Here is a 23,896-nt window from a genome sequence, read left to right as displayed (position 1 = left end):
AGTTTAGCCCCTGGACTCTTTTACCACGGAGCCATTCAGTTTTAATATGTGTAGAAGGTGGTTTGGCATTGTCTTGCTGAAAGAAGGAAGGCCTTCCCTGAAAAAAAGATTTTGTCTGGATGGCAGCATATTGCTCTGAAACGTGTAAATATCATTCAGCGTTAATGCTGCCTTCCCAGATGTCCAAGCTACCCGTGTCATGTGCACTAATGCATCCTCATACCATCACAGATGCTGAGATTCATTTCTGAGTTTAGGTTACTACCCATCTGCATAGAATTTTGTATTTTATCCCTGTGTCCATGTGAGGTTCTCTGGTTTCTTCCTAACACCTGATAGCATTCCAGGAGGTGGATCGGCTGCTCTAAATTGCCCCTCGGTCTGAATGTGTGTGCGAGTCTGGTGTCCTGCGCTAAATGAGCATCCCTTCGGGCATATATTCCCACTTCACACCATGTTTTTTGGGAGAAGCTCTGGATCCACTGCGACCTTGACCAGGATAAAGCGATTGCTGAAGATGAATGAAGATGAAGATAACCTTTATAATGCGAACGCAAAGGACCTAGACTGCTATGGGGTTCTAATTGCATGCTTTTGTAAAAGGGAAACGAGATTTGACAGAGACTTTAAGAGTTCCTTCAGACAGACAAGGCAAATAACTTATTAGGGTGCAACCTTGAACCTTTTTTCAGAGTTTAATGACTAGAATGTGATTGAGTTCTCTCAAACTCTTGACCTGTGTTAGTTAAGAATCAAGTCATCTGTTTGTTCCCCCAGAAATATAGTTTGCTAACAATTGTACTGATGAAATGAAACACATCTTTGTAGTGGACTCTTTTGGAGCCTGATGTACAATCGTCATGGTAATAATTTTAATATAGGATTTTATTCAGTTCCACGATTAGATGTGGAAGCAGTGGAGGTTTATGAGAAATGACAGCACTGGGAGGCCGCTCCTGGCTGAATGGCTACTAGCAAGTGTAGAAAGTATTAAACATTTAACTCATGTGTTTGTGCCCACAGAAAGGAAACACGGCTCTGCACATCGCCTCCCTCGCTGGTCAGAATGAAGTGGTCAGAGAGCTGGTGAATAATGGAGCCAATGTCAATGCACAGTCTCAGGTAAGAGCATGGTGCCAAAAAGGAAAGTCAACCAGCATGGATCATTTTCTTCCACAGACAGGTGTTTTCCTTCAGAAACCTCAGAATACTGTAGAGTATTGCTCTTTCAGAGGGTTTTTCCTTTCATGAGTGCACTTCCCATCAAGATTTTTCCTGTATTTATATATTTTTACAGTGGTGCTTAAAAGTTTGTGAACCCTTTAGAATTTTCTATATTTCTGCATAAATATGACCTAGGCGGCACGGTGGTGTAGTGGTTAGCGCTGTCGCCTCACAGCAAGAAGGTCCTGGGTTCGAGCCCCGGGGCCGGCGAGGGCCTTTCTGTGTGGAGTTTGCATGTTCTCCCCGTGTCCGCGTGGGTTTCCTCCGGGTGCTCCGGTTTCCCCCACAGTCCAAAGACATGCAGGTTAGGTTAACTGGTGACTCTAAATTGACCGTAGGTGTGAATGTGAGTGTGAATGGTTGTCTGTGTCTATGTGTCAGCCCTGTGATGACCTGGCGACTTGTCCAGGGTGTACCCCGCCTTTCGCCCGTAGTCAGCTGGGATAGGCTCCAGCTTGCCTGCGACCCTGTAGAAGGATAAAGCGGCTACAGATAATGAGATGAGATGAAATATGACCTAAAACATCATCAGATTTTCACACAAGTCCTAAAAGTAGATAAAGAGAACCCAGTTAAACAAATGAGACAAAAATATTATACTTGGTCATTTATTTATTGAGGAAAATAATCCAATATTACATATCTGTGAGTGGCAAAAGTATGTGAACCTTTGCTTTCAGTATCTGGTGTGACCCCCTTGTGCAGCAATAACTGCAACTAAACGTTTGCGGTAACTGTTGATCAGTCCTGCACACCGGCTTGGAGGAATTTTAGCCCATTCCTCCATACAGAACAGCTTCAACTCTGGGATGTTGGTGGGTTTCCTCACATGAACTGCTCGCTTCAGGTCCTTCCACGACATTTAGATTGGATTAAGGTCAGGACTTTGACTTGGCCATTCCAAAACATTAATTTTATTTTTCTTTAACCATTCTTTGGTAGAATGACTTGTGTGCTTAGGGTCGTTATCTTGCTGCATGACCCACCTTCTCTTGAGATTCAGTTCATGGACAGATGTCCTGACATTTTCCTTTAGAATTCGCTGGTATAATTCAGAATTCATTGTTCCATCAATGATGGCAAGCCGTCCTGGCCCAGATGCAGCAAAACAGGCCCAAACCATGATACTACCACCACCATGTTTCACAGATGGGATAAGGTTCTTATGCTGGAATGCAGTGTTTTCCTTTCTCCAAACACAACGCTTCTCATTTAAACCAAAAAGTTCTATTTTGGTCTCATCCGTCCACAAAACATTTTTCCAATAGCCTTCTGGCTTGTCAATGTGATCTTTAGCAAACTGCAGATGAGCAGCAATGTTCTTTTTGGAGAGCATTGGCTTTCTTCTTGCAACCCTGCCATGCGCACCATTGTTGTTCAGTGTTCTCCTGATGGTGGACTTATGAACATTAACATTAGCCAATGTGAGAGAGGCCTTCAGTTGCTTAGAAGTTCCCCTGGGGTCCTTTGTGACCTCGCCGACTATGACACGCCTTGCTCTTGGAGTGATCTTTGTTGGTCGACCACTCCTGGGGAGGGTAACAATAGTCTTGAACTTCCTCCATTTGTACATAATCTGTCTGACTGTGGATTGGTGGAGTCCAAACTCTTTAGAAATGGTTTTGTAACCTTTTCCAGCCTGATGAGCCTCAACAACGCTTTTTCTGAGGTCCTCAGAAATCTCCTTTGTTCGTGCCATGATACACTTCCACAAACATGTGTTGTGAAAATCAGACTTTGATAGATCCCTGTTCTTTAAATAAAACAGGGTGCCCACTCACACCTGATTGTCATCCCATTGCTTGAAAACACCTGACTCTAAATTCACCTTCAAATTAACTGCTGATCCTAGAGGTTCACATACTTTTGCCACTCACAGATATGTAATATTGGATCATTTTCCTCAATAAATAAATGACCAAGTATAATATTTTTGTTTCATTTGTTTAACTGGGTTCTCTTTATCTACTTTTAGGACTTGTGTGAAAATCTGATGATGTTTTAGGTCATATTTATGCAGAAATATAGAAAATTCTAAAGGGTTCACAAACTTTCAAGCACCACTGTACATATCGACACATATAGACATTTTTCTTTATCAAGCATACATTACTGAGATTTGCAGGTAGTGTAGAAGGTTTTTTCAGCCAGTGTACTTCCTGCAGAGGCTTTTTAATTTTGCCCATACACTTTCTATAAGAAGGAATCCTGCACTGCACTTCCTGTAGTATTTCCTTCAGCCAGTGTATTTCCTACCGATGTGTTTCCTTCGTCAAGGGCATTTCCTATGTAGTTATTTTTCCTTTAGCATGTGCACTTCCTACAGATGCTTTATCTTGAACAAGTGCACTTCCTGTACATACAAGTAGGGATGCTTCCTTTAACAAGTGCACTTCCTGTAGAGGGCGGCACAGTGGTGTAGTGGTTAGCAGTGTCGCCTCACAGCAAGAAGGTCCTGGGTTCTAGCCCAGCGGCCCACGAGAGCCTTTCTGTGTGGAGTTTGCACATTCTCCCCGTGTCTGCGTGGGTTTCCTCCAGTTTCTCCCACAGTCCAAAGCCATGCAGATTAGGTTAAGTGGAGGCTCTAAATTGACTGTAGGTGTGAATGGTTGTCCAGGGTGTACCTCACCTCTCACCCATATTCAGCTGGGATAGGCTCCAGCTTGCCTGCAGCCCTGTACAGGATACGTAGTTGCGGATAATGGATGGATGGACTTCCTGTAGAGGTTTTCCTTTTGCAAGTTCACGTCCTACAGATGTTTTACTTTTAACACGTGCACTTCCTGTAGAGGGGTTTCCTCCAACAAGTACGTTTTCTGTGGAATTATTCTGATTTTTTTTTTCTTTTAGCAAGTACCGCAGATGTTTTTCCTTCAACAGCTACGCTTCTTACAGAGTAGTTAGCCTGTTTATTTTCTATAGAGGTTTCTTCTTTAACGAGTGCAATCCCCATCAAAATTGTTTTCCCCTTTAACGGTAGCACTTCTTATACAGATTTGTTTTTTTTTTCTTGAGCAAATAGACTTCTGATTTTTTTTATTCCTTTATCAGGTATTGTAGAGGTGTTAACTATCAAGTTTTTTCCCTCATATACTGTGGAAGCATCCTTATGCATGACAAACAGTCAAAAACAAATGAATTCCATTCAGTAAGTAAGTAAATAAATAAATAAGTACCATGTGATATTTTTATTTTTTAACACACACCCACTTACATACACTGATTCTGTTTCTCTCCATGCTGGGCTGGGCCATATCACTAGCTGCATTGCTACGTGGTTGGCATGGTTAATGAGTGCTTGGTGTGTAACACTGACAGCTTGGCCTTAAATGACTCGGTGTGACTGCAGAGCAGCTGACGGATCTCCCGAGGCACTGTGATGTTCCAGAGTGTCCAGCAGCCTCATTTTTATAGAGAGAAATTACTGGAAATGTTCCCGAAACATTGTCTCTCATCCCTCCCTCATCCGATCTGAACATACACAAACAAACACACACACGCACGCACATCTTCATCTGTCGAGGTGATTCTCTGAGGAGAGGAGAACACACACTTTTCACATGTGCAGTACAGTATAAATAGCGGCGCTCCTATACTGAAGAGTTATTCAGTTTAAGTCAAGGTCATCGACTTGAACTTTTTCAGCAACTGACTGGAAAGATCTTGCATTAGTCTAGTCAAGTTTATTTGTATCGCGCTTTTAACAATAAACATTGTCGCAAAGCAGCTTTACAGAATTTGAACGACTTAAAACATGAGCTAATTTTATCCCTAATCTATCCCCAACGAACAAGCCTGTGGCGACGGTGGCAAGGAAAAACTCCCTCAGACGACACGAGGAAGAAACCTCGAGAGGAACCAGACTCAAAAGGGAACCCATCCTCATTTGGGCAACAACAGACAACATGACTATAACATTAACAGTCCTAACATAAAGTCAGCTTCGTTGATGCTATAAACCCCCCACCAATGGAAATCCGAGTGCAAAACCATTCACGACAACCACAGTCCCAAAGTCAGCAAGTCAACTGCAGTCCCCAGCCACAAAAACACCACTGCAAGAGTCCAGAGCATCCTCCATGCGCGACCCCCAACTGTCCACATGAGGCCGCCCTCCACAGGAGCGATGCGATGAGACTCCAACCAGACACAGGGCACCAGGATGGACCAGGCAGGTCCGAGGAGCAGAAGAGGCCAGCATCTCGATCCCAGGACCGACATGTAACTCAGAGGGACAGATTTGGGGGGGGGGGGGAACACAGGTTGTTAGGTATGCCCAATGTCACCTGAATAAGTAGGAACAGTATACATATTGCACTGAATACAAGCAGGGACTCCGGCAAGTAACTAACTATGACCGCATAACTAAAAGGGGAGAGCCAGAAGGTAACACAGGCATGAGGGAGCCCCGGGACGTAAAGCAGCCAGCCACTACACCGTCAACAAACTCGAGTGAGCAAGCGAGTGGGGACTGACAGCATCCATACATCCCAGTTTACCAAAACACTGTATGTCTGAGGACCCTCCAGATCTACTCCTTTACCTCATAAACACTATTAACAAAAGGCTTGACTAAACATATGTTTTCAGCCTAGACTTAAACACTGAGACTGTGTCTGATTCCCAAACATTACTTGGAAGGCAGTTCCATAGCTGTGGGGCTTTGTAAGAAAAGGCTCTGCCCCCTCATGTAGCCTTCACTATATGAGGTACCAGCAGATAGCCTGCACCTTTTGATCCAAGTAGGCGTGGTGGGTCATAAAGGACCAGAAGTTCACTCAGGTACCGTGGTGCGAGACCATTCAGTGCTTTAAAGGTCAATTAGTAGTATTTTATAATCAATACGAAATTTGATTGGGAGCCAATGCAGTGTGGATAAGACAGGGGTGATGTGGTTATATTTTCTAGTTCTAGTAAGGACTCTTGCTGCTGCATTTTGAACTAACTGGAGCTTGTTTATGCACTTATTGGAACATCCAGACAGTACGCCATTGCAATAATCCAACCTGGAGGTAACGAAAGCATGAACTAGTTTTACCGCGTCATGTAGTGACATTAAATTTCTTATCTTAGCAATATTTCTGAGATGAAAGAAAGCTATCTGGGTAACGTTATCACTGTGAGTTGTGAATGAAAGACTGGGGTCAATAATCACTCTGAGGTCTTTTACTGCTGCACGTGAAGAAACAGAAAGGCCATCCAGAGTTACTGTGTAATCAGAAAACTTACTTCTAGCTGCATGTGATCCTAGTACAAGTACTTCAGTCTTGTCAGAGTTAAGCAGAAGGAAGTTAATAAACATCCAGTGTCTATGTCCTTCACACATTCCTCAATTCTAAAGCTGGTGTCTCTCATCAGGTTTTGCAGAAACATACAACTGTGTGTCATCAGCATAACAGTGGAAACTAATACAATGTTTACGAATAATATCACCCAGAGGTAACATATATAAAGAAAAAAGCAGTGGACCCAAGACAGAACCTTGTGGAACACCAAACTTTACCTCAGTACGTCTAGAAATATCACCATTTATATCAACATACTGATAGCAATTAGTTAAATAAGAGCTGAGCCAGGAGAGGGCCGTTCCCTTAACTCCCACAACATTTTCTAGTCTATCCAGAAGAATGGAATGATCAGTGGTATCAAATGCTGCACTAAGGTCAAGCAACACAAGCAGCGAGACACAGCCCTGATCATTACAATTTTAGAAAGTACAACAGTGTTTTATGTTGAAATATTCTGAACCAGCTACAGTCTCTCTGTCCTCTTGCTTGTGCCAAATATTAATGATCTCTTGAAGCCTGTGCTACTGTCTATGTGTGTATATGCAAAGATGAAACCAATACAAGTCTCACATGAACTATATGTTTTTCCAGAATGGCTTCACGCCACTCTACATGGCTGCGCAGGAGAACCATCTGGACGTGGTCCGCTTTCTGCTGGACAATGGCTCCAGCCAGAGCATCGCCACAGAGGTATACATAGATGCACACATACTCACATATAAACATGTGTATCTGCAGACATCTACACTCGCCATGTGATATATCATGCGACGATAAATGGCGATACAAATTTATAACGATTCAAATCGATTAAATAAAAAATGAATCGCGATGATTACCAGGTTGCGTGATCTCTTAGGTTTTCCTAGCTGTGATTGCATTGTGTAGACTTTCCAATCGATGAACACAATAACGTACAATAGCGGAAATGCGTGTGACTTCACTGTAAGCAGAAGTAACACAGCTCAAATGCAGCGAAAACACACAAAAACGCCGCTTTAAAACAGGAAAGAGCTGTTGTGTGATTGTACAAATAGATTTGACAAGAAATCAGAGCTCTCTTTTTATACAGACTGCTGAAAGCTAAAGAAAAGAAAAGTAAATGCAGGTAGTACAAATGTTCCTAAAAATTTATTAAGAAAAGTTCTATTTGTTCTTAACTATTTTTGTTTTTAATAAAAAGGACTATTTTAGTTAACAGGCTATTATATTTTACTCCAACCTTTACAAATTTGGGTAAATAATTATTGTTGGTTATTAAGAAAATTAAAAAAGGGTTTTTTATTTAAAAAAGGAACACTTAAGTTGATAAAGAATAGGAAAATAAATGTTGCATTTTTTTGGGAATAAAATTCTTAATTTTTTTTTGTGTGTGTGTGTGTGTGTGAATTAGGCGAATCGTTACATGCCTAATCTGCACACATGTCCTCTCACCAACACAACTGGTAATATGGCATCAAGTACAGTCATATTTCCCAAAACATTCAATGTCTGAAAGTTTTAGGAAAGTAATATATAGTCAGATAACAGGCTTTTTAGATTAAAAAAAAAAAAAAAACATCATTGAGGCTTGATTTACCTACAGAGACACAGCCAAGTGAGGGCCTTTTTTTGCAGAAAAGCTAAATATGCCACTTGAAGTGGTTTAAAGCTAGACGGCCTTTCGATTTTATAAAATTGTTAAAATTTAGTTCCCTCTGAAATTTGGTCATTGTGATATATGTTTATTTCTGTAATATCTCAAAAAAAAAAAGGCTATTCTGTGACCGGGAAGTTCTTTAATTCGAGGGGATTAAAGCAAATAATGTGTATGAAATCGCTCACTTCGCGCAGTCAAGCAGACAGAGGAAGTCCGTGTGCGCATGCTTACCTGCTTCTTTTAATTTTCTTTTTTCTTTTGGGTTTTACAGCAGCTGGCATCCACAGTGTTGCATTACTGCCATCTACAGGTTTACCTTTGACCGTGCACTGACAGTTCCATCATTCTGTCGCTAAACGAACAGCTGATCACACCGAGGTGCTCGCTGACCGCCGATATTTATCAGTTTGGTCCTGCGTTTCCTTTCCTTCGCAACATAACGTCTTTTCTTCTCGCTTTCCGTTACTGCAGTCGGTCTTTCACGTTTCATTTGTGCCCTCCATTTTTCTCTCCTGTTTCAAATTTGTATCCCACAATACCTTGCGCGAACAGGGAAAGCCCAGCACGTCATGCATGACGTAGTATGTTGAATTGGGTCACGGTGAAGCAGGAAAAAATAGCGGAGAATTTAGGGCCACGTGGTGCTAAATTCATTAATTGTTCTATTTAAAAAAGTAATAAAATTGGAAGTCTGTGATTTGTATTCAGTAGCTTTCAGTCCACTAAACGAAAATAACTGTGTGTCGGGAAAATTCTTTTTATGACCTACACTTGAAAATCTAAAAGGCAGTCTAGCTGTAACTGTTGCTTCCACCAGGAATAAATGATCAGTGATTATTCATGTTGTGTGTAATGGCCTGAAGTTGATGATTTTCCCATAATGGCACATTTGAAGTGCTTTATTCCTCTTTATATCACAGCAATTAGGATCCGTTACATCTTTATTTATTAAAGAATGACGCATCATACTTTTCATCAGTTTCTAGGTACTTTTAATGTCATGCCACATACACAGAACAAGTTAGTTCTGGATGTCATTTATGTTATAGCAGCTATAAATATGTTCCCTCTCAGCTTTACTTTTCACCGTTGCAAAGCACGGCCAGGGCAGACTCCTTCCTTAAACGCTAAATAAACATCGTCTCACAGGAAACTTCACCATATCAAAAATTACACTGGTTTATTTGAATCCCTTTATGTAGCACATTCACCATGCAAGTCCCTGTGTAAGTGGTTCATATGAAACAAAAAACATTAAAACAAGCGGCTAATACACTACCGTTCAAAAGTTTGGGGTCACTTTGAAATGTCCTTATTTTTGAAAGAAAAGCACTGTTCTTTTCAATGAAGATCACTTTAAACTAATCAGAAATGCACTCTATACATTGCTAATGTGGTAAATGACTATTCTAGCTGCAAATGTGTGGTTTTTGGTGCAATATCTCCATAGGTGTATAGAGGCCCATTTCCAGCAACTCTCACTCCAGTGTTCTAATGGTGCAATGTGTTTGCTCATTGCCTCAGAAGGCTAATGGATGATTAGAAAACCCTTGTACAATCATGTTAGCACAGCTGAAAACAGTTGAGCTCTTTAGAGAAGCTATAAAACTGACCTTCCTTTGAGCAGATTGAGTTTCTGGAGCATCACATTTGTGGGGTCGATTAAATGCTCAAAATGGACAGAAAAATGTCTTGACTATATTTTCTATTCATTTTACAACTTATGGTGGGAAATAAAAGTGTGACTTTTCATGGAAAACACAAAATTGTCTGGGTGACCCCAACCTTTTGAACGGTAGTGTATAAACCTGGGATTTACAGAGCTGCGGTTAGATCTTATGAGCTTGGAGAACTGGACAGTGCTGTGGTAACTCTCCATATTGCTTTAAGCTTGTGTGATTATAAACAACAGCGGTAAAAGCAACAGGATCTTCTCACTCGTTGCTGTTGTGTCATCAGTCAGATACGAGAACCTTAAACCAACTGACCTTGCAGTTATTTCCACACAGGGGTAATGAAGGTTATAAGACTAACACTGAGGGTATTGAATGACATGCTCTGTGTGTGTGTGTGTGTGTGTGTGTGTGTGTGTGTGTGTGTGTGTGTTTATATGTTGGTGGGGACCAAATGCCCCAAGAAGGAAAGGAATATCAGCTCAGTTTTGCTCTTATGGGGACAACTGGCCTTATGTTCCTCTGAGAAAAATGGGTTTTCTACAAAAAGCCGTAGTTTAAAAAAAAAAAAGTTTCCTTTTGTTTACCGAGCTTCAGGTTAGGGTTAGATTTAGATCTTGGCATAGCATTAATAATAATTTCATTAATAATTATTCCAATGGGAGGTCCTTACAAGGAGAGTAAGGCAAATGCTTGTGTACATACAGTATGGTACAAAAGTCTTAGGCCCCCTATTTTTCATACAGACTTTGTTATAGATTTCTATTTTACGACTTCTACATTGAGCCAGTACAAAAACATTTTAGAGTTCCAAATGTTCGTTTTCCAGCATAAAATTAAATGTTACAGAAAATTTTTTTTTTGTATCTGAGCAGCGTATTACATAAGAGAGCACTTTTCAGATTAAAAAAGAAAACATAATTAAAGCTGCTAGCGGCCTTGACGGGCCCTCGCACGTGTGGTTCTGCAACCCAGGACGTTCCGCCACCCAACAAAACAGTCACATGTCATATATTCATCAAATGTTCAAAGGTGATGTGCATGTTGCAAATGCCATGACTGCTTGACGGATGAGAGATAGACAGACAAAGACTGTAAGTGTGTGTGTGTGTGTGTGTGTGTGTGTGTGTGTGTGTGTGTTTCTGTGGTGTGAAAATGTACATTTATATATGTACAAAACTATACGTGTCTCCTCCTTATCTCCATCTCACGCTGTAATCTTAAGTCATCTTAGCTTTCCTGTGTCTGCAGTGTGTGTGTACATGCAGAGTTTTCATATGTCTGCAACAAAATGCACAATGATGGCAGGTCACTATTTGTGTGTGTGTGTGTGTGTGTGTGTGTGTGTGTGTGTGTGTGTGTGTGTGTGTCAGAGGGGGAGAGAGAGAGAGAGAGAGAGAGAGAGAGAGGGTGTGTGTGAGAGAGTGTGCTCATAGATGTTGCGTGTGCATGTGAGTGCGTACTTGTGAGAGTGTATGTGTGTATGCATAAATATTCATATGACTGTGAGTGTGTGTATGAGTGTGCACAGAATTGTATATATCATCAGACTCACGATATCCAATATTTTGTAAAGTTACAATATGTCATATGTGATTGTAATGCAGTTTAATGAGGTGTAGTGTTTTGTTTTCACCACAGTGGGTTACAAGTCACAAGCCTGAAACCCATGTTGTGACACCACATTTTGTTTAGGACATGCCCAGGCGTGTTATGTTTGTAAAGAGATGAAAAGAGTTCGGAGTTCTCCCCACCGCGACTAGAGAAAGTGTAAGACCATGATTGTTAATAAAGATGCCATAACGGCTTAAGAGTATCAGAATCAGAATCATATTATAAGATATCAAAAATCCCTTCGCAATTTAATATCAGCGACATCTTGGCATCACGTATAACGAATTTCACATGAATCTCATGAACCGTCTAGGAGGAGTATGTTAAAATTCATCATGTGTCAAAACACACATATTCAAAAGCCTATTCTTTCCTTGGCCAGCTGGTGGTGCTATACCAGACAGGCATATTGGGCGTCTAGATGTCATAATAATCACATTCTCTAATAACCTGAAAGGTTTCAGCCAAATCATTAAATGTATTATGACTTCATGACACATTTCCTGTTTGTGGCGAGTATTAAAATTCATAATAGTGCCATTTCAACATATTACAAGATATCAAAAATCCCTTCGCAATTCAACTTCAGCAATACCTTGGCATCATGTTTGACATGAATCTGATGAACCGTCTAGGAGGAGTACGTTAAAAATGACCATGTGTCATCATTACTCCAGATGACCTTATGACATCATCACTCCAAAGTTCTACCCATTCATTTCAATGGCACGGACTTTTGCCATTCATAATATTGCCATTATTGCCATGCCCAGGGCCAAATGTCTGTGGCTGAGAAGCGGTTACAATGACTGATGTGTGTGTCAAATTTCATGAGTTTTCGTGCATGGGAAATGCCTCAAAAAAAGCCAAGCGTGACAGAAAAATAATAATAATAATAATAATCCTTCGAAAAACAATAGGGTCTTCGCACCGAATGGTGCTCGGGCCATAATGAAGGCTGCTGGGTTTTGGTGCAAAATGAAGACGCGAGTGTGACGGTCAAAGTGTCCAGAAGAACTGTGGCTGGTTCTGGAAGATGCTCAGTAAAACCTACAGCTCATTTCCGCATAAAACTGCACTCATTGTACCTGAGACTTTTTTTTTTAAAGCAAAGGATCATCTCACGCCAAATACTGACTCTGTTTCATTTATTATGGCTTACTGCTTACTGTTTATAGTCTCATCTCATTATCTCTAGCCGCTTTATCCTTCTACAGGGTCGCAGGCAAGCTGGAGCCTATCCCAGCTGACTACGGGCGAAAGGCGGGGTACACCCTGGACAAGTCGCCAGGTCATCACAGGGCTGACACATAGACACAGACAACCATTCACACTCACATTCACACCTACGCTCAATTTAGAGTCACCAGTTAACCTAACCTGCATGTCTTTGGACTGTGGGGGAAACCGGAGCACCCGGAGGAAACCCACGCGGACACGGGGAGAACATGCAAACTCCGCACAGAAAGGCCCTTGCCGGCCCCGGGGCTCGAACCCAGGACCTTCTTGCTGTGAGGCGACAGCGCTAACCACTACACCACCGTGCCGCCTAGGTTAACTGTTTATAGTATTTTTTTTAATGTTGAAACATTTCATTTCATTATTTTTAAGCCATTTTTGGTCAACAGCATTTCTTTACATGTACCTAAGGCCCTGTCCACACGGCAACGGATTCAGGTGAATCTGATAAAATTGTTTATCGTTTCGGCCTGGCGTCCACACGGCACCGGCGTTTTGGGTGCCCCAAAACGAAATCTTTTGAGAACGGGTCCCAGAGTGGAAAAATCTGGCAACGGCGCTGTTGCGAAGTCGTCTGGATGAGTAGAACGGATTTGTTTACGATGATGTCACAACCACATGACTGTCAGTGCTTCACGCCGGGTAGAAGTGTAACGAACTCGATGCGAGTTGTCAACAAATCCTTCATGAAACGCGCTTACAAAATATTTTCACTGTGAATATTTATTGTGTAATGCTGCAAAGTGAGAGAGAGAGAGAGAGAGAGAGAGAGAATAGCCCTTAGGGCAGAGTCTTTAGTCCAAACACTGCGGAAGCCGCGCACCGCCCGTGCGCTTTCCAAAAACAAAAACAATCCCACCAGCAAACATAGGAAAAAAAAAAAAGGAGCGATCTCACCTCTTCAGATGTTGGTTTAAGTCCGACAATACATTCCTCAAAAAGGGCGTAGAAGAACAAAGTAATCCATCAACGTGTAGCATTCAATTTATTCCGGACCATTAAAGAATTCTGGAGGATATCAGAATGTTGGCGTACCGGCTTCCATCTACCCCCATTCATTCCTCTTTCTGCGTCTTTCGTTTTACGCTACTGATTAATAATCAAAACTTTATGTGGCTGATGTTACAGAAGAAGGGGTTTATGCGCATGCGTCTACTTCTTCTATTGTTCTGGTGTCTCTGATGGGACCGTCTTACAGCGCACATAGAGGTGTGGCATGTGTATTGCATCGTTTTCAGCAAGCGTTGCGTTGCCATATGTACCTGAAATTTTACTGATCCGTTGCCCATGTGGACGCGATATTTAAAAAAAAAATCTCGTTGTCGTGTGGATGTAGCCTAAGACTTTTGCACAGTACTGTGTGTGTGTGTGTGTGTCCCAGAAGTTTGAGAGTGCTTAAGGACGTATTAGCCATTTCCACACCATCATCACCAGCACACTCAAACACAACACATTATGCAAATGAGTTGCTTGAAGTGTGTGAAGAACTTCACAGGGATGAATAATTCATTTTGAACAAAAAGAGATTTAAGAAGTGAAGGGGGGAAAAAAAGGACTGCATTCTGATTTTTTAAAGTATTATTAAAGTGGGTTTAAGATTTGGTTTCGTCGCACCTTTTATTCAAAGGAAAAAAAAACCTGCTGGATTAAAGTTGGGATTGGTTTATACATTAAGTGGTCATTGAACCAAGGGTTCAAGAAAATATATGATGAAACTACCAGTACTAATAGTATTAGTATAATAATGATAGAAATAGTAATTATATATATTATAATCTATATTTAATAAACCAAATTATTATTATTATTATTATTATTATTATACAAGATTTAAGTGTTAGCCTAAAGTACTGCCCATGCACGTCTGCTTGTGTGTGTATCATGTTGTATGTGTGTGTGTGTAGGATGGCTTCACTCCTTTGGCTGTAGCACTGCAGCAGGGTCATGATCAGGTGGTCTCTCTGCTCCTGGAGAACGACACCAAAGGGAAAGTTCGTCTTCCTGCGCTCCACATCGCCGCCCGCAAAGATGACACCAAAGCTGCGGCTCTGCTGCTCCAAAACGACCACAATGCTGACGTAGAGTCGAAGGTGACCTGCCACCATCACACACTCTATGCATGTGTCCTTAGAACTTGATGGTGCTTCACATCTTTGCTTAGCATTTCCCAAATGTGTAATAATTATTAGAATAAATGACTATGTATGTAATATCTAGAGGTTTTGATGAGAAGAATACAAAACACTGCCTTTATTCCATTAGGAATTTAGCCTCGCTGTAGATACCAGCACTAGGGGAAACATCTCCAGTGCTGTTTGTAGCGCACAGATTCTTAATGCACCATCCAGTTGAGCTCTTGTGGCGTTTTGTGGCGTGGTGTGGTTGTGTTTTGTTTTGTTTTGTTCTGGTCTGTTTTTTTGTTTTGTTTTTCTCTCCCCTTGTTTTTGTGACTCTCCCTCACCATGAAGCAGCTTTCATCGGTACCATTGTGAGTCTGTGATACACTAACCGTGCCGTTCTCTCCCCCCTTCTCGGGCCCATGGGTATGCGCTGCCGTAGATGATGGTGAATAGAACCACAGAGGTATATGTGCAGCGACTTTATGCCCTTCTCCTGCTCGCGCCTGGCTGCTTCCTGTTAATGCATCACCCTTTCCCTACTCTGTGTGCTTTGCTTTTCCTCATTTGTTTGGGCCGGTTGCAGTAAACCCATACCACTGTAGTTTGGCAAGGCAAGGCAAGTTTATTTATATAGCACATTTCATACACAATGGCAGTTCAATGTGCTTTACAGAAGTAAAAACAAAAACAGTAAACAATAGAGAAATAAAATTACATAAAATAATTTTATCTTTATTCTAAAATAATTAATTAAAAGAATTAAAAGAAAATAATAAGAATTAAACAATAGTAGAAATAAAATATTAAAATGCCAAAAAGAAAAAGGAGAAAGAGAAAGAGAAAAAAAAAAACCTAGCAGAATAAAATAGAATACAGTTAAAATAAATTTAAAACATGCAGAGAAAAAGATTATAAAAAATGTAAAAATATTAATTATTTAACAGAAAGCATCTGAAAACAGCTTGGTCTTTAACCTAGATTTGAAGCTGCCAACAGCAGGAGCATTTTTAATGTCCTCTGGCAGTTGGTTCCATAGCTGCACTGCATAGTAGCTAAAAGCTGCTTCACCACACTTTGTTTTAACAACAGGTTTTAATAGTAAATTTTTCTGTTGCGATCTGGTAGATCTGATTGGGTTAGGCCGCTGCAACATATCAGAGAGGTAATTGGGCCCTGTACCATTTAGAGATTTGTACACCAGCAGCAATGCTTTAAAGTCAATAAAGCACTGCGTAGCACTGCGGGGGGGACGGAAGGGTGGTACAGAGAGAAAAACCATAGCTGAGGAGGTTTGGGGTTGATGAATCGCTGGATAGTTGATAGAATTTGGGATGTGCCTAATAGTATCAGAGGTTAGGATTTGGCACATTTTGTTGACTAATTGTTGAGAATTATATATGAAATATCAGCCTTTCTATTTTGAGGACTATTCTGAAATTCAGCTCTTGGATTGTTTAAAAAAATAAAATAAATGGTTGCATCAAATTTGAATACAGTGGGGCAAAAAAGTATTTAGTCAGTCACCAATTGTGCAAGTTCTCCCACTTAAAAAGATGAGAGAGGCCTGTAATTTTCATCATAGGTACACTTCAACTATGAGAGACAAAATGAGAAAAAAAATCCAGAAAATCACATTGTCTGATTTTTAAAGAATTTATTTGCAAATTATGGTGGAAAATAAGTATTTGGTCAATAACAAAAGTTCATCTCAATACTTTGTTATATACCCTTTGTTGGTAATGACAGAGGTCAAACGTTTTCTGTAAGTCTTCACAAGGTTTTCACACACTGTTGCTGGTATTTTGGCCCATTCCTCCATGCAGATCTCCTCTAGAGCAGTGATGTTTTGGGGCTGTCACTGGGCAACACGGACTTTCAACTCCCTCCAAAGATTTTCTATGGGGTTGAGATCTGGAGACTGGCTAGGCCACTCCAGGACCTTGAAATGCTTCTTATGAAGCCACTCCTTCGTTGCCCGGGCGGTGTGTTTGGGATCATTGTCATGCTGAAAGACCCAGCCACGTTTCATCTTCAATGCCCTTGCTGATGGAAGGAGGTTTTCACTCAAAATCTCACGATACATGGCCCCATTCATTCTTTCCTTTACACGGATCAGTCGTCCTGGTCCCTTTGCAGAAAAACAGCCCCAAAGCATGATGTTTCCACCCCCATGCTTCACAGTAGGTATGGTGTTCTTTGGATGCAACTCAGCATTCTTTCTCCTCCAAACACAACAAGTTGAGTTTTTACCAAAATGTTCTATTTTGGTTTCATCTGACCATATGACATTCTCCCAATCCTCTTCTGGATCATCCAAATGCTCTCTAGCAAACTTCAGACGGGCCTGGACATGTACTGGCTTAAGCAGGGGGACACATCTGGCACTGCAGGATTTGAGTCCCTGGTGGCGTAGTGTGTTACTGATGGTAGCCTTTGTTACTTTGGTCCCAGCTCTCTGCAGGTCATTCACTAGCTCCCTCTGTGTGGTTCTGGGATTTTTGCTCACCGTTCTTGTGATCATTTTGACTCCATGGGGTGAGATCTTGCGTGGAGCCCCAGATCGAGGGAGATCGTCAGTGGTCTTGTATGTCTTCCATTTTATAATAATTGCTCCCACAGTTGATTTCTTCACACCAAGCTGCTTACCTATTGCAGATTCGGTCTTCCCAGCCTGGTGCAGGTCTACAATTTTGTTTCTGGTGTCCTTTGGCAGCTCTTTGGTCTTGGCCATAGTGGAGTTTGGAGTGAGACTGTTTGAGGTTGTGGACAGGTGTCTTTTATACTGATAACGAGTTCAAACAGGTGCCATTAATATAGGTAACGAGTGGAGGACAGAGGAGCCTCTTAAAGAAGAAGTTACAGGTCTGTGAGAGCCAGAAATCTTGCTTGTTTGTAGGTGACCAAATTCTTATTTTACCGAGGAATTTACCAATTAATTCATTAAAAATCCTACAATGTGATTTCCTGGATTCTTTCCCCCCATTCTGACTCTCATAGTTGAAGTGTACCTATGATGAAAACTACAGGCCTCTCTCATCTTTTTAAGTGGGAGAACTTGCACAATTGGTGGCTGACTAAATACTTTTTTGCCCCACTGTAGGTCCAGGTCTCAGAACTCCGAACACTAAGCTCATAATCCTTTTTTTTTCCCCCTTTAGTCATCTGAATTTTCTGATGACTAAATACTAAGCTCCCAGTTATTTGTTACTGAAAAAAAAACTGTCATGTTGAAGGTATACAGTTACTGACTGTAGCTTATCTGGTGCTATACGTGTTTCTCAGAGACCCTCTACCCCATCCAGACTTGTAACACCGCAGGACACACTACCACGTCTGGGTCACTGCTATACTGAAGATGGTCCAAAACCAGTAATATTTGGTCAGCAGTCATCCTGTATAGCAAATGGAGATAGACATATAGTGCATGGCAAGAGATGGGCTATGGTCTGTAATTGTATACAGTGCCCTCCATGATTATCGGCCCCTCTCATTAAAAAAAATCCACCTTTTGGTGAAGTCGCTTCATCTCACACTGAAACAATGAGAAAAATCCAACCTTTAATTGAAATAGATTTATTCGGAGAAAAACAAATCCCTCATCAAGAGATAATTATTTTCAACAAAAACACATGTGCCACTATTATTAGCACCCCTGCATTTAATACCTTGTACACCCTCCCTTTGGTAGTTAAACAGCACTGAGTTTCTCCTATAACATTTTATAAGGTTGGAGATACAGAGCAGGGCGTCTGAGACCGTTCCTCTTTACACAATCTCTCCAGATCATCCAGGGTCCTCGGCCCTCTCTTGTGCTCTCTCCTCTTCAGCTCAGCCCACAGGGGTTCAGATCAGGGGACTGAGATGGCCAGGGCAGAAGCTTGATTCTGTGCTCAGTGAACCATTTAAGTGTTGATTTTGGACATGTGCTTCGGATCATTGTCCTGCTAGAAGATCCAATAATGACCCAGTTTTAGTTTCCTCCCAGAAGCAGCTAGATTTCGATTTAAAACGTCCTGCTATTTCATGAAGTCCATGCTGCCAAGGTTTCCAGGGCCTTTTGAGGAAAAACAGCTCCCAAACATCACAGAACCTCCACCATATTTTACAGTTGGGGTCAGGTTCTTTGGGTGGCATGGTGGTGTAGTGGGTAGCACTGCCACCTTACAGCAAGAAGGTTCCGGGGTCGAACGTCACAGCCGACAAAGGGCCTTTTGGTGTGGAGTTTGCATGTTCGCCCCGTTTCCATGTGGGTTTCCTCTGGGTGCTCCGGTTTCCCCCAGAGGCCAAAGACATGCAGTTAAGCTAAGTGGCTACTCTAAATTGTCCATTAATCGAGCTTGGAGAGGGATGGGCTCTGCCAAGTTTAAAATGCCCTAGACACACCAACGATGGACTGTTAAAATGCCATCAGCAATGCCCTTCCAACCCTTGCTGGTGATAAGGAGAAGATAGGGTTCTTTTCATTATAGCCATACTTCTTTTTATAGCAAATACACCTTGAGTGTTTATTGCCAAAAATCTCCATTTTTGTCACATCAGACCATAGAACACAGTCCCAGTCAAAGTTGTAGTAGCATTTCTCAAACTTCAGGCACTTATGTTTGTGGTTAACTTTCAGAAAAGGCTTTTTTTTTTTTCGAAATAATCTGTTGGCATGGAGGTGGAGTCTGATGGTGGTTTTGGAGACTTGGAAACCCCAAGATCTTGTAATTCACCAACAGTGATCCTTGGGGATTTTTTTTCCCTCTCTTACCCTCCTCCTCACTGTACATGGAGTAAAATAAACTTGGTCCTCTTCCAGACAAGTTTGTAACAGTTCCAGTTTGTGTGCACTTTTTTTATTACTGCCCTAACAGTAGAAACGGACATTTTCAGGCGAGTAGCTATTTTTATAACCGTTCCCTGACTTATGAAGGTCAACACATTTCTCCCTCTTTTGGTTCGTGTGTTCTCTTATCTTTCCCATGTTGATGGATGACGAAGGGAATTTGGCCTCTGTATTACTTCATATTTGTTGCCCAGTTAATCAGGAAGTCATGGATTACAGCTTGAAAGTTCCTACACACTCCAATCAACTCCAAAATACTGTACAATTTAAACGGGAAACATTCTTCAGTTACATTGTGTTCACTATAATATCCAAGCGTGTCAATAATAGTGGTACATGTGTTTTTGATGAAAATAATTACAGTATTTTTTTTAGGGATTTGTTTCTCTGTGAATAAATTCATTTCAGTTAAAGGTTGGGTTTTTCTCATTTTTTCAGTGTGAGATAAAGCAACTTCACCAAAAGGGGGATTTTTTTTTTTCTCACCCTTTTTACTAATTTTTCAAAGGGGGCCAGTAATCATGGAGGGCAGCATACGTACAAACTGGACCATTATGGTAGGTCTACCTGATAAATATGCAGATGATTGCACCATAAGCCTACCTATTTAAGTGGCAAGCAAGCAGATCAAGTCCTCAACTAAGGCCCTGTCCACATGGCAACGGATTCAGGTGAATCTGATAAAATTGTTTATTGTTTTGGCCTGGCGTCCACACGGCACCGGCGTTTTGGGTGCCCCAAAATGAAATCTTTTGAGAACGGGTTCCAGAGTGGAAAAATCTGGCAACGGCGCTGTTGCGAAGTCGTCCGGATGAGTAGAACGGATTTGTTTACGATGACGTCACAACCACATGACTGTCAGTGCTTCACGCCAGGTAGAAGTGTAACGAACTCGATGAGAGTTGTCAACAAATCCTATAACTTGGTTCATGAAACGCGCTTACAAAATATTTTCACTGTGAATATTTATTGTGTAATGGTGCAAAGTGAGAGAGAGAGAGAGAGAGAGAGAGAGAGAGAATAGCCCTTAGGGCAGAGTCTTTAGTCCAAACACTGCGGAAGTACTGAGTATAACCAAACCGTGCACCGCCCGTGCGCTTTCCAAAAACAAAAACAATCCCGCCAGCAAAAATAAGGAAAAAAAAAGGAGCGATCTCACCTCTTCAGATGTTGGTTTAAGTCCGACAATACATTCCTCAAAAAGGGCGTAGAAGAACAAAGTAATCCATCAACATGTAGCATTCAATTTATTCCGGACCATTAAAGAATTCTGGAGGATCTCAGAATGTTGGCGTACCATTCATTCCTCTTTCCGTGTGTTTTGTTTTACGCTACTGATTAATAATCAGAACTTTATGTGGCTAATGCTACAGAAGAAGGGGTTTATGTGCATGCGTCTACTTCTTCTATTGTTCTGGTGTCTCCGATGGGACCGTCTTACAGCGCACGTAGAGGTGTGGCATGTGTATTGCATCGTTTTCATCAAGCGTTGCATTGCAATATGTACCTGATATTTTACTGATCCGTTGCCCATGTGGACGCGATATTTAAAAAAAAAAAACTCGTTGCCGTTGTCGTGTGGATGTAGCGTAAGTGACACGAAGAGCTATTGTGTTGCTATTAAAAGGTGTGCGAACATAGGATGGAGTTAGGTAAGACTCTTGGGCAGGAGTTAAATAGTACGTAAGAGATAGATGGGAATTTAGACGGGAAGTGGAGCTTCAGATGTGGTCTTTCTCCCAAACATAATTAATTCTTTAGCATATGGTACCGGTATACTGCACTTAGTTACCCTAACACATATATCGGACTCACCAGATCATTCACGTTTAACTCCGTACTGCTCACTAACCCCACTGAAAAATCCTCTAAATCAAAAAAAAAAAAAAGCTGATAGATTTACTGCAGTATCCTAACACTTGCTGGTTTTTTCTAGATGATATAATATTGAATGAGTTATGATGAAATGCTCTGCAAAACTCACAATTTACTCATCTTTTGTTCAGTTTTAGCAGTTCATGTAATATTGGGTTATATACTTGAGACTGTTAAAAAGATACTGGGTATTTGTCAGATTTATTTAATAAAATGTGTATGTTCTTGGCATGTAAATAAAATTTCTTAGGTGCCATGCATTGTAGACTCACATGCATGTTTATAAAGCAATCATCAGATGCATGGAGCTAGGATTCCCTAACAGCTTTATGTCTGCCTGTTTGTAAAATTTCTTTAGGGCTGCTGTTTAGTGATGCTTGAGATCTGAAGCCTGGAAGGAGCATGTGTCCTTTATTGGCAAACCACACCCTTATCTAAAAAAATTGATAACTGTATTGTCATTAGGCCAGACATCAGACATTTCACTTGTCTAGTCCTGAATTTATAATGAGTTGCTTCTTATTTTGGTGTGGTGGGTTTGTTTGAAGGACGTGCAACTTCTCCTGGCTCAGTGTATCTGTGAAAGGCTGGCTGAACTTTGTCTGGCTTTATCTGGTCCTTTGCCGTTTGGGGATTTGGGGAGGTGTGCGTGTGTGTCTGTGTGTGTGAAGTCTTGACATGTGTTCTCACTTTGACCCCTACAGAGTGGCTTCACCCCGCTGCACATTGCTGCACACTATGGCAATATCAACGTGGCTACACTGCTTCTCAACCGTGGTGCTGCCGTGGACTTCAGAGCCAGGGTAAGACCTCACTACGTCAAACATATTGTCATTCTCCATCGGATGAATGAGATCAATAACAGAAGTATATAACTCCCAACCCTTCAAGTCTGACTTTGTACCTATACCCATCCAGGGGCTTCAAAGTTTGGGAGAATAGCAGGGTACAAATAATTTACAGCAGGGTGCAAAATGGTAAAATGTCTGCCAGCAGCAGACATAATGCACGCAAAGCGTGCAGGGATATATATATATATATATATATATATATATATAGATAGATAGAGAGAGAGAGAGAGAGATGCAAGTACGAATTTTTCATGGGGCGGGATGGTTTGGAACAGGCCATCTAAAATTGGGATAACATTTACCCGGGACGGGTATTTGAGGCGGGTCGTCTAGCTTAAGCTTGATTAGCGTTGTTACGCACGCCAGTGTTTCCCACAGAAATTTTGGAGACTATGGGGGAGGCGCGGGGGTTGTTTAAAATTGAGTGATATGTTAAATATTAAGTTATTACTGAAAAAACTATTGATTAAAAAAACAGACACTGAGAAATGGTCCTATAAACAACTTTACCAATATAAAAGATTACCAGGACTACAAAAATGCAGAAAAATAGGCTTTACTTATCCAAATGCACCTGTTGGTTCAAAAGTTAAAGTGCAGAGAACCTCACAGCACAACATGAAGTTACCTTAAAATATAATATAAATGCCTCAGCTTTCATGTAAGAAAAAAAACTATTAATACTAGTACTGTGTGCAGGCAGTCTCTCCTGAAGACTAAATTAAACAATAAATATAAACTAATAAAATAAATGGCTCAGGCTTCATAGAAGAAAAAAAAAACAATTTGAACAGAATCTCACAGTATGATGCTGAAGCTGCCTAAACAATGGAAAATAAAATACCATTTTGGCAAAAACGTTGGCAGCCATTAATTTCTTGTATTAAGTAAAAAAAATATGTTGCCAGATACTGCTGACGTTTTACAGCCCAAAATATGTTCAAAACCCGCCAAAATGCACTTAAAACTGCCCAAATTGGGCGGGAAACCGCGCAATCTGGCAACACAGGCGGCAGTAATGGCTGCACTCATGTCGAGGATGTAAACACAGTTGACGCGGCAACGGACATACATGACAGTGGATGTAATTTACGTTCACAACTTTTTTTTGCTTTTTTTGTCAGAAATATTTAATATTAAATTTTGTGACTCGACTGACAATAGCCAGCGGCATAACAAGCCATAGCCGGCGATTTGCCGCCGGTGACCGGCTACTTTTGAGACCGCTGCCCATCCACCCATCTATCTACCCACCTGTCCAACTTGCACAGCCGTTGAGTCTGTCTGTCTAGCTTGAGTGTCATTTGGCATGGGACCAATAAAGGAAGTACCTACCTACCCACCCAACCACCTACCTGAACATACCTACCCAAAATGTCTACCCGCTCAACTATTTATCTATGTAAATACTTACACACTCAATCACCTACCTTTTGATGTACTCACTTTACGGTCATTATGCATTGGACCATAGGACCCTCTGGACAGGTACTGCAAAGGAAGTACACTACCGTTCAAAAGTTTGGGGTCACCCAGACAATTTTG

The 23,896-nt window shown here is 41.2% G+C and overlaps 1 protein-coding gene across 8 annotated transcripts in view; it reads left to right on the top strand.

Moving 5' to 3' along the window:
- The window catches only part of ank3b (ankyrin 3b), a 391,042-nt gene that overhangs the window by 237,767 nt on the left and 129,379 nt on the right, over positions 1-23,896 (top strand). For 5 of the 8 annotated variants that reach the window (XM_060939580.1, XM_060939581.1, XM_060939579.1 and 2 more), the window contains 5 exons: positions 1,024-1,122; positions 7,104-7,202; positions 14,582-14,767; positions 15,237-15,260; positions 22,205-22,303. In XM_060939580.1, the coding sequence (XP_060795563.1) occupies positions 1,024-1,122; positions 7,104-7,202; positions 14,582-14,767; positions 15,237-15,260; positions 22,205-22,303 (507 nt within the window). Of the gene's footprint in view, positions 1-1,023; positions 1,123-7,103; positions 7,203-14,581; positions 14,768-14,818; positions 15,166-15,236; positions 15,261-22,204; positions 22,304-23,896 lie in introns of those variants that run through there. The other 3 variants (XM_060939582.1, XM_060939585.1, XM_060939586.1) reach the window with 2 other exon arrangements.

Source organism: Neoarius graeffei, chromosome 14, assembly GCF_027579695.1.
Source record: "Neoarius graeffei isolate fNeoGra1 chromosome 14, fNeoGra1.pri, whole genome shotgun sequence".
NCBI lineage: Eukaryota > Metazoa > Chordata > Actinopteri > Siluriformes > Ariidae > Neoarius > Neoarius graeffei.
The sequence above is the reverse complement of the archived record's forward strand: the minus strand, read 5'-3'. Positions and strand labels throughout refer to the sequence as shown.